Source organism: Callithrix jacchus, chromosome 4, assembly GCF_049354715.1.
Source record: "Callithrix jacchus isolate 240 chromosome 4, calJac240_pri, whole genome shotgun sequence".
Taxonomy (NCBI): domain Eukaryota; kingdom Metazoa; phylum Chordata; class Mammalia; order Primates; family Cebidae; genus Callithrix; species Callithrix jacchus.
Window position 1 is genome coordinate 19659745 of NC_133505.1, and position 16189 is coordinate 19675933.

General features: G+C 40.2%; 1 protein-coding gene across 1 annotated transcript in view; it reads right to left on the reverse strand.

Annotated features, from left to right (window-relative positions):
* Positions 1–16189, reverse strand: part of SYCP2L (synaptonemal complex protein 2 like) — a 110414-nt gene that overhangs the window by 75289 nt on the left and 18936 nt on the right. The window contains exons 11-12 of the mRNA XM_054254652.2: positions 15262–15354; positions 15100–15160 (exon numbers count right to left, since the gene is read on the reverse strand). Coding sequence (XP_054110627.2) covers positions 15100–15160; positions 15262–15354 — 154 coding nt within the window. The remainder of the gene's footprint in view (positions 1–15099; positions 15161–15261; positions 15355–16189) is intronic.

Below are 16189 nucleotides of genomic sequence, written 5' to 3' on the forward strand. Positions count from 1 at the left end.
ATGATACAGAACAAAAGTCTTACTTACAGAGTTTAGTAGAAAATCATCCATTTTTGGGCCATAAGAATGGAAACAGTGATACCTACTTCCTGTAGAACTCATGCGACACTTTGTATATTAAAAAAACCATGAGCCACGGAAATGTGCCATATTCATGAAGTTACAAAATATTAACTTTGGCAAATTGATTCCTGAGAGCTATAACTGAGTATTCATATTCTTAAACAAAATAATAAATTATTTTTACTTTTTTCCTTCCCCCCACCTCTTACTTAGCTCTTTAGGAATGCAATTATATATTAAAAAAAAAAAAGTAAAAAGTGGACAAAGGACATAAACAGACACTTCTCAAAAGAAGACAGCCATGCAGCCAACATATAAAAAAATGCTCACTATCACTGATCACCAGAGAAACGCAAATGAAAACCACAATGAGATACCATCTCATGCCTGTCAGAATGGTTATTATTAAAAAGTCAAACAAGATGCTTGCAAGGTTGTGGAGAAAAAGGAACACTTTTACACTGTTGGTGGGAGTGTAAATCAGTTCAACCATTGTGGAAGACAGTGTGGTGATTCCTCAAAGACCTAGAAAAAGAAATACAATTTGACCCAGCAATCTCATTACTGGGCATATACCCAAAGGGATATAAATCATTCTGTTACAAAGATACATGTACACATATGTTCACTGCAGCACTATTCACATAAAAAAGACATGTATGAACCTAAATGCCCATCAGTGATAGAATGGATAAAGAAAATGTGGTACATAGACACCATGGAATACTATGCAGCCATAAAAAGGAACAAGATCATATCCTTTACAGGGACATGGATGGAGTTGGAAGCCATTAACCTCAGCAAACATGGGAAAAGAAAAACAAACACCAAATGTTCTCACTTATAAGTGGAAGCTGAATGATATGGACACAGGGTGAAGAAAAACATACACCGTGGGCTGGGTATGTTGGGAGAGAACATCAGGAAAAATAACTAATGGACGCTGGGCTTAATACCTAGGTGATGGGATGATCTGTAGTAAAGCACTATGGCACACACCGATGTACCAAACCTGCACATCCTACACATGTACCCATAAACTTAAAAAAAAGTTGGAGAAAAAAATTCAATTATAACATTTACCTTCTTTCCATCAGGCACTCCCTGTGCTGTAAGCTCATCTAACTGTATGTTTGCTTAGAAACATATAAGGAGGCCAGCTGCAGTGGCTCATGCCTATAATCCCAGCACTTTGAGAGGCCAAGGCATGTGGATCACTTGAGGTCAGGAGTTCGAGATTAGCCTGGCCAACATGGCAAAACCCCATCTCTACTAAAATACAAAAATTAGCCAGGTGTGGTGGTGGGTGCCTGTAATCCTAGCTACTCAAGAGGCTGAGGCAGGAGAATTGCTTGAACCCGGGAGGCAGAGGTTGCAATTAGCCAAGATCGTGCCACTGCACTCCAGCCTGGGCAACAGAATGACACTCTGTCTCAAAACAAAACAAAAACAAAAACAAAAAGGAATTCTAAGGACCAAATCTGGAAAGCGCCATCTCCCGGCAGAAGGCCAACCAGAGCGAAAATAGTGCATTAAACCAGGCACCCCCTGAGATTCTCCCCACCAGGAGAGACAACAGTCAATGTACAAACTAGTTCTGCCCATGATGGCACCCGTCAGACCACCTGATGGATAAGACATCAAACCAAGTCATGGAGCCACCCACACTTCCTCTCTTTCCCCCTTACATGCCATTCATGCCAAGTCCCCCTTATAAGCCCTGGCTTTCTTGCTCACCCACTGCCTGGAAACAGACTTGGTGCTGTTGGGAGTAGAGGGCACAGTGGGAGTGAGACCCGCCTTTTGTATTGCATGGGAGCTGGGTGAGGCCTGTCACTGCCAGCTTTCCCCCACTTCCCTGACAACCTGCATGACTCAGCAGAGACAGCCATAATCCTCCTAGGAACATAACTCCATTGACCTGGGAACCTCACCCCTATCTCCAACAGCAGCTGCAGGAAGACCCACCTGAGGAGAGGCTGAGTTCAGACATGCCTAATCCCGCCCCCACCCAATGGTCCTTCCCTACCTATCCTGGTAACTGAAGACTAAGGGCATATACTCATGGGAGTTCTAGGGCCCCACCCACCACCTATTCCTCCCCATTGTACCAAAGCTGATGCTCTCCAGAAAGCGCCACCTCCCAGCAGAAGGCTGACCGGAACAAATATAGTGCATTAAACCACCTAAGCTAAGAACCATCACAGAGTCTGTTTCACCAGCCTGCCACCTCCATCAGAACAGTACTGATATCCATGGCTGAGAGACCCATAGACAGTTCACATCACAGAACTCTGGGCAGACAACCCCCAGCTGGAGCCTGGAGCCTGGAGCCTGGTAGACTTGCTGGGTGGCTAGACCAAGAAAAGAGATAGCAATCACTATGGCTTGGCTGTCAGGAAGCCACGTTTATAGGAAAGGGGGGAGGGTACCACATCAAGGGCACACCCCATGGGATAAAAGAATCTGAACAACACCCTTCAGCCCTAGACCTTCCCTCTGACACAGGCCACCCAAATGAGAACAAACCAGAAAACCAATTCTAGTAATATAGCAAAACAAGGTTCTTTAACAACCCTAAAAAATCACACTAGCTCACCAGCAACAGATCCAAACCAAGAAGAAATCTCTGATTTACCTGAAAAAGAATTCAGAAGGTTAGTTATTAAGCTAGTCAAGGAGGCATCAGAGAAAGGAGAGGCCCAATGTAAGAAAATCAAAAACATGATACAAGAAGTGAAGGGAGAACTATTCAATGAAATAGCATAAATAAAAAACAATCAAAACTTCAGAAAACAATAGACAACTTACAGAAATGCAAAGCAATCTGCAAAGTCTCACCAATAGAACTGAACAAGAAGAAAAAAAATTTGGCCAGGCACAGTGGCTCACGCCTGTAATCCCAGTACTTTGGGAGGCCAAGGTGGGCAGATCATAAGGTCAGGAGATTGAGACCATCCTGGCCAACATAGTGAAACCCCATGTCTACTAAAAATACAAAAATTATCTGGGTGCGGTGGCACATACCTGTAATCCCAGCTACTCGGGAGGCTGAGGTACAAGAATTGCTTGAACCCAGGAGGCAGAGGTTGCAGTGAGCTGAGATCACACCACTCCACTCCAGCCTTGCAACAGAGCAAGACTCTGTCTCAACAACAACAAAAAAAGAGCTTGAAGACAAGGTCTTCGAATTCACTAAAAAAAAAAAAAAAAAAAAAAAAAATTGAAGACAACAAAAGAATTCACCCAATACAACAAAGACAAAGAAAAAAGAAGAAAATATCAACAAAGCCTCCAAGAAGTATGGGATTACATCAAATGATCACACCTAAGAATAACTGGTTCACCCAAGAAAAAAGAGAAATCTGTATATTTGGAAAATAAATTTGGGGGAATAATCAAGGAAAACGTCCCTTTGCTTGCGATCAAGACATCCAAATACAAGAAGCACAAAGAACACCCAGGAAATTCACAGCAAAAACATCATTGCCCAGGCACACTGTCATCAGGTTTTCTAAAGTGAAGATGAAGGATAAAATTTTAACAGTTGTGAAACAAAAGCACCGGGAAACCTATAAAGGAAAACCTATCAGACTAACAGCAGATTTCTCTGCAGAAACCCTACAAGCTAGAAGGGATTGGGGTCCTATCTTTAGCCTCCTCAAACAAAGCAATTATCAGCCAAGAATTTTGTATCCAGTGAAACTAAGCTTCATATATGAAGGAAAGATAAAATCCTTTTCAGACAAATAAATGCTGAGAGAATTTGCCACTACCAAGCCACCACTAAAGAACTGCTAAAAGGAACTCTAAATCTTGAATCCTGGAAACACATCAAAACAGATCCTCTTTAAAGCATAAATCACACAGAACCCATAAAACAAAAATACAATATAAAAAAACAAAAACCAAGGTACATAGGCAACATATAGCATGATAAATGGAAGGGTACCTCACATCTCAATATTAAGATTGAATGCAAATGGCCTAAATGCTCCACTTCAGAGATACAGAATTGCAGAATGGATAAGAATTCACTAACCATCTATTTACTGCCTTCAAGAGACTCACCTACCACATAAGGACTCACATAAACTTAAGGTAAAGGGGCTGAAAAAGACATTTCATGTAAATGGACACCAAAAGCACACAGGAGTAGTTATTCTTATATCAGACAAAGCAAACTTTAAAGCAACAGCAGTTAAAAAACACAAAGAGAGGAGCTCCAAGATGGCTGAATAGACACAACTCCAGCGCACAACACACAGTGAGAGATGCAGAAATCCAGAGATCTCCCAGCTCCAACTGAGGTACCAGGGGCATTTCAATGGGTATAGTCCTATGGTGAGCAAAGCACAGGCAAGGCAGAGCAAGGTGGGGATGGGTGCTGCTTCACCCAGAAAGTACATCTGACTGGCGAGTTGGAGGCTCGCCCTCTGGCACTCCAGTCCAGATACAACACTTTCCCTAATGCCTCAGCAATACACAGAACAGGGGATCTTTGCCAGTCAAGTGTCAAGAATTACAAGTGTGGGGTTGAATAATAATGCAGGACAGTGTCCCGATTGGTGCATAGACCTAAACACATGCATAAGCTCAAAAGGCGGCTGGGAGAGCCTGTGGACCGAGCTATCGCCCACTCCCCATACCAGAGAGAGAGAGAGCTGTAAGTGGGAGGATGGACGGAGCAGCTCAGTGGACCCCTACCTCATGACTGGAGAGAAAGGAAGCTGAAAGGGGGAGACAGCCAGGCATGGCTGGGCAGGTCCCTACCCTCCCCTACAAACCCCAGAGGGCTGAAGCTCTGACTCTAGAGGGTTGCACAGCCAGTGCCACAGTCTGAGCTGAACCCTGAATGATCCAGCCCAGTGGACGAAGGGCACAAATTAGAGGGGTGGGACTGGGCTTCATGTTTTAACAAAAAACACAGGACACCTACGTAGCAACGGGACGGTGTTCTTGATGACCCAGCAGTGCCTACAGGTCAGCAGAAGAGGTGGGCCTAATCTCCCAGTATAAACAAAAAAGACACAGGAAGCTTCCCTAGTAACCTGAAAGAGTCCCTAGAAACCCAGTAGCACCTCAACAGGCAGACAAACAACCTCATCAAGCAGCTCCCTGCCAGGTAAATCCACAAAGACTGGAAAAAAACAGTGCAAAAAAGATGAAACCATCAGAGACCAGAACACCTCTTCTCCTTCAAGGGATCACAACTCCTCAATAACATCCTGTGTTGTATTGTGATCCTTCACAACTTGACCAAGAAGGAGTGCGATGAATTGACAGAAACAGGCTTCAGAAGGTGAATAATAACAAACTTTTTGGAGCTAAAGGAACACGTTCTAACTCAATGCAAAGAAACCAAAAACACTGAAAAAAGGTTAGACAAAATGCTAACTAGAATAACCAGCTTAGAGAAGAACATAAACAACTTGATGGAGTTGAAAATCACAGCACGAGAACTACGTGAAGCAAACACAACTTTTAATAGCCGAATTGATTAAACAGAAGGATATCAGAGATTGAAGATCAACTCAATGAAATAAAAAGAGAAGGCAAGACAAGAGAAGAGTGAAAATAAGTGAACAAATCCTCCAAGAAATATGAGACTATGTGAAAAGACCTACTCTACACTTGATCAGTGTACCTGAATATGATGGGAGAATAAATCCAAGCTGGAAAATACGCTCCAGGACATTATCCAGGAGAACTTCCCAAGCCTAGCAAGGTGGTCCAACATTCAAATTCAAGAAATACAAAGAACTCCACAAGATATTCCTCAAGAAGAGCAACCCCAAGACACACAATCATCAGATTCACCAGGATTGAAATGAAGGAAAAAATGCTAAGGGCAGCCAGAGAGGTCAGGTCACCCACAGAGGGAAGCCAGTCAGACTCACAGCAGATCTCTTGGAAGAAACCCTACAAGCCAGAAGAGAGTGGGGGCCAATATTCAACATCCTTACAGAAAAGAACTTTCAACCCAGAATCTCTTTTTGTTTTGTTTTATTTTCCTTTTTCAACCCTTTCTCATATCCAGCCAAACTAAGCTTCATAAGTGAAGGAGAAATAAAATCATTTATGGAGAAGCAATTACTGATTTTGTTACCACCACACCTGCCCTACAAGAGCTCCTGAAAGAAACACTAAGCATAGAAAGGAACAAGTACCAGCCACTGCAAAAGCAAACCAGTTGGCAAAGACCAAAAATGCAATGAAGAAAATGAGTCAACTAACAGGAAAGAAAACCAGCCAGTAACAAAATGGCAGGATCAAATTCACACACAACAATATTAACATTGAATGTAAATGGCCTAAACACCCCAATGAAAAGACACAGACTGGCAAACTGGATAAAAAGTCAGAACCCATCGGTGTGCTGTATTCAGGAAACCCATCTCACATACAAAGACACACACAGACTCAAAATAAAGGGATGGAAGAAGATTTACCAAGTAAATGGAGAACAAAAAAAAAGCAGGGGTTGCAATCCTAATCTCTGATAAAATGGACTTCAAACCAATAAAGATCAAAAGAGACAAAGAAGGACAGTACATAATGGTAAAAGAATCAATCCAACAAGAAGAGCTAAGTATCCTAAATATATACACACCAATGCAGGAGCACCCAGATACATAAAGCAAGTTCTTAATGACCTAAAATGAGATTTAGACTCCCACACAATAATAGTGGGAGATTTTAACACTTCACTGTCAATATTAGACAGATCAATGAGACAGAAAATTAACAAGGACATCCAGGACTTGAATGCAGAGCTGGACCAAGCAGATCTAATAGACATATACAGAATGCTCCACCCCAAATCTACAGAATATACATTTTTCTTGGCACCACACTGCACTTACTCTAAAACTGACCACATCATTGAAAGCGAATCACTCCTCAGCAAATGCAAAAGAACAGAAATCATAACAGTCTATCAGACCAGAGTGCAATCAGACTAGAACTCAGGATTAAGAAACACACTCAAACTCACACAAACACTTGGAAACTGAATAACTTGCTTCTGAGTGTAGACTAGATAAGCAATGAAATGAAGGCAGAAATAAATATATTCTTCCAAACCAATCAGAATGAAGACACAACTTACCAGAATCTCTGGGACACCTTTAAATCAGTGTCAAGAGGGAAATTTATAGCAATAAATGCCCACATGCTAAACAAGGAAAGATCTAAAATTGACACCCTGTCATCAAAATTGAAAGAGCTAGAGGAGCAAGATAAAAAAAAAAAACCTCAAAAGCTAGCAGCAGACAAGAAATAACTAAGATCAGAGCCAAACGGAAGGAGATAGAGACACAAAAAACCCTACAAAAAAATCAGTAAATCCAGGAGCTTTTTTGAAAAGATCAACAAAATAGACCACTAGGTGGACTAATAAAAAAGAAAAGAGAGAAGAATCAAATAGATGCAATAAAAAAATAAAGAAGACATCACCACTGATACCACAGAAATAAAAACTACCATCAGAGATTACTAAAACAGCTCTATGCACATAAACCAGTAAACCAGGAAGATATGGATAAATTCCTGGACACTTGTACTCTCACGAGACTAAAGCAGGAGGAAGTTGAAACCCTGAATAGACCAATAACAAGGGCTGAAGTTGAGGCAGCAATTGATAGCTTACAAACCAAAAATGTCCAGGTCCAGATGGGTTCACAGCCAAATTATACATACAAAGAGGAGCTGGTTCCATTCCTTCTGAAACTGTATCAAACAATACAAATGGAAGAAATCCTCCCTAACTGATTTTATGAGACCAACATCATCCTAATACCAAAATGAGGCAGAGACTCAACTAAAAAAGAAAACTTCAGCCGGGTGCGGTGGCTCAAGCCTGTAATCCCAGCACTTTGGGAGGCCGAGGCGGGTGGATCACGAGGTCAACAGATCAAGACCATCTTGGTCAACATGGTGAAACCACGTCTCTACTAAAATTACAAAAAATTAGCTGGGCACGGTGGTGCGTGCCTGTAATCCCAGCTACTCAGGAGGCTGAGGCAGGAGAATTGCCTGAACCCAGGAGGCGGAGGTTGCGGTGAGCCGAGATGGCGCCATTGCACTCCAGCCTGGGTAACAAGAGCGAAACTCCGTCTCAAAAAAAAAAGAAAACTTCAGGCCAATATCCATGATGAACATCAACGCAAAAATCATCAATAGCCGGATGCGGTGGCTCACACCTGTAATCCCAGCACTTTGGGAGGCCGAGGCTGGTGGATCACGAGGTCAAGAGATCGAGACCATCCTGGTCAACATGGTGAAACCCCGTCTCTACTAAAAATACAAAAAATTAGCTGGGCATGGTGGCACATGCCTGTAATCCCAGCTACTCAGGAGGCTGAGGCAGGAGAATTGCCTGAACCTAGGAGGCAGAGGTTGCAGAGAGCCAAGATCATGCCATTGCACTCCAGCCTAGGTAACAAGAGCAAAACTCTGTCTCTAAGAAAAGAAAAGAATCTTCAGTAAAATACTGGCAAATCGATTGCAACAGCACATCAAAAAGCTTATCCATCACGATCAAGTAGGCTTCATCCTAGGGATGCAAGGCTGGTTCAACATACGCAAATCCATAAATGTAATCCATCACATAAATGAAACCAAAGACAAAAACCACATGATTATCTCAATAGATGCAGAGAAGGCCATTGACAAAATTCAACAGCCCTTCATGCTAAAAACTCTCAATAAACTAGGTATCAACAGAACGTATCATAAAATGATCAAAGCCATTTATGACAAACCTACAGCCAATATCATACTGAATGGGCAAAAGCTGGAAGAATTCCCTTTGAAATCAGGCACTAGACAAGGATGTCCTCCCTCATCACTCCTATTCAATACACTATTGGAAGTTCTAGCCAGAGTAATCAGGCAAGAAAAAGAAATAAAGGGTATTCAATTAGGAAAGGAGGAAGTCAAATTGTCTCTATTTGCAGACAACATGATTGTATATCTAGAAGACCCCATCATCTCAGCCCAAAATCTACTCAAACTGATAATTAACTTCAGCAAAGTCTCAGGATACAAAATCAATGTGCAGAAATCACAAGCATTCCTCTACACCAATAACAGACTTAAAGAGAGCCAAATCAAGAGCCAACTCCCATTCACAGTTGCTACAAAGAGAATAAAACACCTAGGAATGCAACTAACAAAGGATGTAAAGGACCTCTTCAAGGAGAACTACAAACCACTGCTCAACAAGAGAGGACACAAACAGATGGAAAAACATTCCACACTCATGGTTAGGAAGAAGTAATATCATAGAAATGGCCATATTGCCCAAAGTAATCTACAGATTCAACGCTATTCCATCAAGCTGCCAATGACCTTCTTCACGGAACTGGAAAAAAACACTTTAACCTTCATATGGAATCACAAGAGAGCCTGCATAGCCAAAACAATCCTAAGCAAATAGAACAAAGCCAGAGGCATCACACTGCCAGACTTCACTATGGTACAAGGCTACAGTAATCAAAACAGCATGGTACTGGTACCAAAACAATGGAACAGAACAGAGGCCCTAGAAGCAACACCACACATCTACAACGATCTGATCTTTGACAAACCTGACAAAAAAAAGCAATGGGGAAAGGACTCCATGTTTAATAAATGGTGTTAGGAAAACTGGCTAGCAATGTGCAGAAAGCAGAAACTGGACCCCCTCCTGTTACCTTACACTAAAATTAACTCCAGCTGGATTAAAGATTTAAACATAAAACCTAATACCATAAAAACACTAGAAGAAAACATAGGCAAAACCATTCAGAACATAGGCATGAGCAAGGACTTCCTGGCTAAAACACCAAAAGCATTGGAAACAAAAGCCAAGATAGACAAATGGGATATAATTAAACTTCAGAGCTTCTGTGCAGCAAAAGAAACCATCATTCAAGTGAATCAGCAACCAAAAGAATGGGAAAAAATGTTTGCAATCTACCCATCTGACCAAGGGCTAATATCCAGAATGTACAAAGAACTAAAACAGATATACAAGAAAAAAAACAACCCCATTCAAAAGTGGGTGAAGGAGATGAACAGACACTTCTCAAAAGAAGACATACATGAGGTCAACAAACATGTGAAAACATGCTCGTCATCACTGGTCACCAGAGAAATGCAAATCAAAACCACATTGAGATACCATCTCATGCCAGTTAGAATGGTGATCATTAAAAAATCTGGAGACAATAGATACTGGAGAGGATGAGAAATAGAAACACTTTTACACTGTTGGTGGGAGTGTAAATTCATTCCACCATTGTGGAAGACAGTGTGGCAATTTTTCAAGGATCTAGAAATAGAAATTCCATTTGACCCAGCAATCCCATTACTGGGTATATACCCAAAGAATTATAAATCATTCTACTATAAAGACACATGCAGACATATGTTCATTGCACCCCAGTGTACAATAGCAAAGTCCTGGAACCAACCCAAATGCCCATCAATGATACACTGGACAAAGAAAATGTGGCGCATATACACCATGGAATACTATGCAGCCACAAAAGATGATGAGTTTGGGTCCTTTGTAGGGACTTGGATGAATCTGGAAACCATCATTCTCAGCAAACTGACACAAGAACAGAAAACCAAACATCACATCTTCTCACTCACAGGAGGGCGTTGAACAATGAGAACACATGGACTTAGGGAGAGAAGCATCACACACTGGGGGCAGTTTGGGGTAGGGTAATGGAGGGATGGGGGTGGGGAGGGATAACATGGGGAGAAATGCTGGATAGAGTATACACCTAAAGTAAAATTATATTAAAAAAAAAAGACAAAGGGTAACATTATATGATGGTAAAAGGCCTTTTCCAACAGAAAAATATCCCAATCCTAAACATATAGGCACCTACCACTGGAGCTCCCAAATTTATAAAACAATTACTAATAGACCTAAGAAATAAGATAGAAGCAACACAGTAACAGTGGGGGACTTCAATACTCCACTGACAGCACTAGACAGGTCATCAAGACAGAAAGCCAACAAAGAGACAATGGATTTAAACTATACCCTGGAACAAATGAACTTAACAGATATATACAGAATGTTCCATCCAACAACTGCAGAATACATATTCTATTCAACAGCACATGGAAACTTTCTCCAAGATAGATTATATAAGACGACCACAAAATGAGCCTTAATCAATTTTTAAAAACTGAAAATATTATGATTATTTTATTTTATTAAGATGGAGTCTTGCCCTTTCACCCAGGCTGGAGTGCAGTAGCATAATCTTGGCTTACTGCAACCTCTGCCTCCCAGGCTCAAATGATTCTCCTGCCTCAGCCTCCCCAGTAGCTGGGACTACAGTCATGAGCCACCATGTTCATGACTGTATTTTTTGTATTTTAGTAGAGATCGGGTTTTGCCATGTTGGCCAGGCTGATCTTGAACTCCTGAGTTTAGGTGATCTGCCCACCTCAACTTCCCAAAGTGCTGGGATTACAGGCGTGAGCCATTGTGTGTGGCCTAGAAAACTGAAATTATATCAAGCACTCTCTTAGACCATAGTGGAATAAAACTGGAAATCAACTCCAAAAGGAACCTTCAAATCCATGCAAATACATGGAAATTTTTATTTATTTATCTTTTTATTTATTTATTATTATTTTTTTAAATTTATTTTTTGAGACGGAGTTTTGCTCTTGTTACCCAGGCTGGAGTGCAATGGCGCGATCTCGGCTCACCGCAACCTCCGCCTCCTGGGTTCAGGCAATTCTCCTGCCTCAGCCTCCTGAGTAGCTGGGATTACAGGCACGCGCCACCATGCCCAGCTAATTTTTTGTATTTTTAGTAGAGACGGGGTTTCACCATGTTGACCAGGATGGTCTCGATCTGTTGACCTCGTGATCCACCCGCCTTGGCCTCCCAAAGTGCTGGGATTATAGGCTTGAGTCACCGCACCCGGCCCAATACATGGAAATTAAATAATCTCCTCGTGAATCATCATTGGATCAATAATGGAATAAAGATGAAAATTCAAAAATTCTTTTAACTGAGTAACAACAGTGACACAACCTAGCAAAACCTCTGGGATACAGAAAAGGCAATATTAAGAGAAAGTTCATAGCCCTAAACACCTACATCAAAGAGTCTGAAACAGCACAGACAATCTAAGGTCACACCTCAAGGAACTAGAGAAACAAGAAAAATCCAAACTCAAACCCAGTAGAAGAAATAACCAACAATTCTGCTCTAGTTCTAGAGCAGAACTAGATGAAATTGAAACAAAATAATAAAAAGATAAATGAAATAAAAAGCCAGTTCTTTGAAAAGATAAATAAAATTAATAGACCATTAGCAAGACTAACCAAGAAAAGAAGAGAGAAAATCCAAATAACCTCACTAAGAAATGACACAGGAGATATTACAACTGACACCACAGAAATACAAAAGATCATTCAAGGCTTCTATGAACACCATTACACACATAAACTAGAGAATCTAGAGGAGATGGATAAATTCCTAGAAAAATACAACCCTCCTAGCTTAAATCAGGAAGAATTAGATAACCTGAGTAGACCAATAACAAGCAGAGAGATTGAAATGGTAATTAAAATATTACCAACACAAAAATGTCCAGGACCAGACTAATTTGCAGCTGAATTCTACCAGACATTCAAAGAAGAATTGGTACCAATCCTACTGACACTATTCCACAAGATAGAGAAAAAGGGAACCCTCCCTAAAACATTCTATGAAGCCAGCATCACCCTAATACCAAAAGCAGGAAGGGACATAATGAAAAAAGAAAACTATAGACCAATATCCCTGATGAACATAGCTGCTAAAATTCTTAACAAAATACTAGCTAACTGAATCCAACAACATAGCAAAAATATAATCCACTATCAGCAGGTGCGTTGCATACCAGGGATGCAGGAATGGTTTAATATATGCAAGTCAATAAATGTGATACACCACATAAATGGAATTAAAAACAAAAATCACATGATCATCTTAATAGATGCAGAAAAAGCATTCAACAAAATCTAGCATCCTTTATGATTAAAACTCTTAGCAAAACCGACATACAAGGAACATACCCAATGAAATAAAAGCCATCTATGACAAACCTGCAGCCAACATAATACTGAATGAGGAAAAGTTGAAAGCGTTCCCTCTGAGAACTGGAATAAGACAGGGATGCCCACCCTCACCACTCCTCTTCAACATAGCACTGGAAGTCCTAGCCAGAACAATCAGACAAGAGAAAGAAATAAGGGGCATCGAATCTGTAAAGAGGAAGTCAAACTGTCACTGTTTGCTGATGATATGATTGTATACAAGAAAACCCGAAAGATTCCTCCAGAAAGCTCCTTAAACTTATAAAAGAATTCAGCAAAGTTTCTGGATACAAAATTAATGTACACAAATCAGTAGCTCTTCTATACATCAATAGCAACCAGGCTGAGAATCAAATCAAGAACTCAACCCCTTTTATAATAGCTGAAAAGCGAACAAAGAAACAAAAAAACTTAGGGTTATACCGAACCAAGGAGGTAAAAGACCTCTACAAGGAAAACTACAAAACACTGCTGAAATAAATCATAGATGACATAAACAAATAGAAATACATCCCATGCTCATGAATGGGTAGAATAAATACTGTGAAAATGACCATACTGCCAAAAGCAATCTACAAATACAACACAATTCCCATCAAAATAGTACTATCATTCTTCACAGAATTAGAAAAAAATCCCAAAATTCATAAAACCAAAAAAGAGCCCATATAGCCAAAGCAAGACTAAGCAAAAAGAACACATCTGGAGGCATCACAATACCTGATTTCAAACTATACTTTAAGGCCATGGTCACCAAAACAGCATGGTACTGGTATAAAAATAGGCACATAGACCAATGGAACAGAATAGAGAACCCAGAAATAAACCCAATTGATCTTCAACAAGGCAAACAAAAACATATACTGGGGAACGGACACCCTTTTCAACAAATAGTGCTGGGATCATTGGCAAGCCACATGTAGGAGAAGGAAACTGGATCCTCATCTCTCACCTTATATGAAAATTAACTCAAGATGGATTATGAAATTAAATCTAAAACCTAAAACTATAAAAATTCTAGAAATAATATTGGAAAACTCCATGTAGACACTGGCTTAGGCAAAGATCTCATGACCAAAAACCAAAAGCAAATGCAATGAAAACAAAGATAAATAGCTGGGACTTAATTAAACTAAAGATCTTTTGCATGGCAAAAGGAGCAGTCAGTGGAGTAAACAGACAACCCACAGAGTCGGGGAAAATCTTCACCATCTACACATCTGACAAAGGACTAATACCCAGAATCTACAATGAACTCAACAATTCATCAAGAAAAAAAACAAACAATCCCATCAAAAAGTGGGCTAAGGACATGAATGAACAATTCTCAAAAGAAGATATACAAATGGCCAACAAACATTAAAAAAATGCTCAACATCACTAATGATCGGGGAAATGCAAATAAAAACCTCTGATCTGCAAGGCCCTTGATCCTACCACTAGTTACAAAAGAGTCTGGCAATCCATCTCCGTAGAGGCGGCGGGCACCTTCATTTCCTGACAGCCAGGTCCCTTCTTGCTAGATGTCTTCCTTACTGTCCACAGTTTACTATCTGTTTTTCCAGGTTTATAAAGAAAGGAACCTAGGATGTTGTGTTCTCCTCTCCCCATCAGACTCTTCAAACCAAACCACCACTGGGGAAAAGCATTGTTAACTGAATGCTGGATCATATGGTAGTTCTACTTTTAATTTTATGAGGATCTATAAACATTCTAGAAATGAGAAAACTAGACAAGTAATTTAATCCCAATGTCGCAAAGCACAGAAGTCACAAACCGGTGACAGCATGCCTCCTATCATACCATACAGCCTTCCTTCCTCAATGCACAATCAAAATATGCCCTAGAATTAACTAAACACACACACTGCAAATACAACAGAAACAATAGTTGGAACTGGACGTGAGTTGTTTACATGTATCATATTACCTATTATGCCGAAATTCATCACTGCTTCCTTCGGAAGTCTCACTGAGTCCCATAGAGCACCCTTGGGAAGATAAACAAGTGAAATTCATGAGCTTAAAACACATACTTACATAAAAATGATCTCTAAAGGCTTAGTTCTAACCAGGAATCGAGCATAATTACCTCAGCATTGTCTATATAAAAGGTGACACTCTGACTTCCTAGGTTGAAATCGATCCAAAATTTCTCTAAGCTTTCATCCTCTGGTTTTCTCATCTGTAAGAGACCATTTCAACTTGAATTATACACTCAAAAATCATGCTAAAGGGTCAGATAAACATTATTCCCTTAAAAATAGAATTGTGCTTTTCCTGGAACAGTATTGTCCTAACATTACAGGCCCTCTCTTTATTGACTGACTCCTTTGTGCAAAACAGAATAATCTCAATTTTATAGAACTTGGCCCTTTCTCCTCACCCCTCCAAAAATCCCACTATCCATAGCATATTTAATATTTAAATGTGTTACATGAGTCTATCCATGCAATTTCTTTTCTAGTGAAAATCACAGAGAAAACAGTTCTATGTTGAATCAGTAACAATCCACACTGTATATGGATGGAAACTTCTAGAGAGGGAGATACTGTGGCCAGACATGAGTGATTTGCCGTCTACTTTCCATCCATTAAAGCCAAGACTTGAAGACTTCAAATTTTCTTCATTTTAATTATTATGAAATAAATATGTTTATGGTTAAAGCAGAGGAAAAAAATTCTAACAGTATGGTATTTATAAAAACAGCAAACATCTTCTCTACCCCTCAGTTTTTGATAGGTACCTTTCCATAGGCACCATTAACAATGCCTTTGTTTCCTCCCAGATGTATTCTAGACATATATCAAGAAATATATATAAAGATATTATTTCCAAACAATAGATAAAACACTACAATTACTTTTCTACAACCCGATTTTCCAATAAGTTGTACTTCTTGGACATCTTTCCTTTGCATCGTATACGTCTATCTTTTAACAGCTACAGAGGTGAATGAGGACTTTTACCCATAATACATGTTCCTGGAAGCCAGTGTGAGGGTCAGTGTAAGGGCCCTA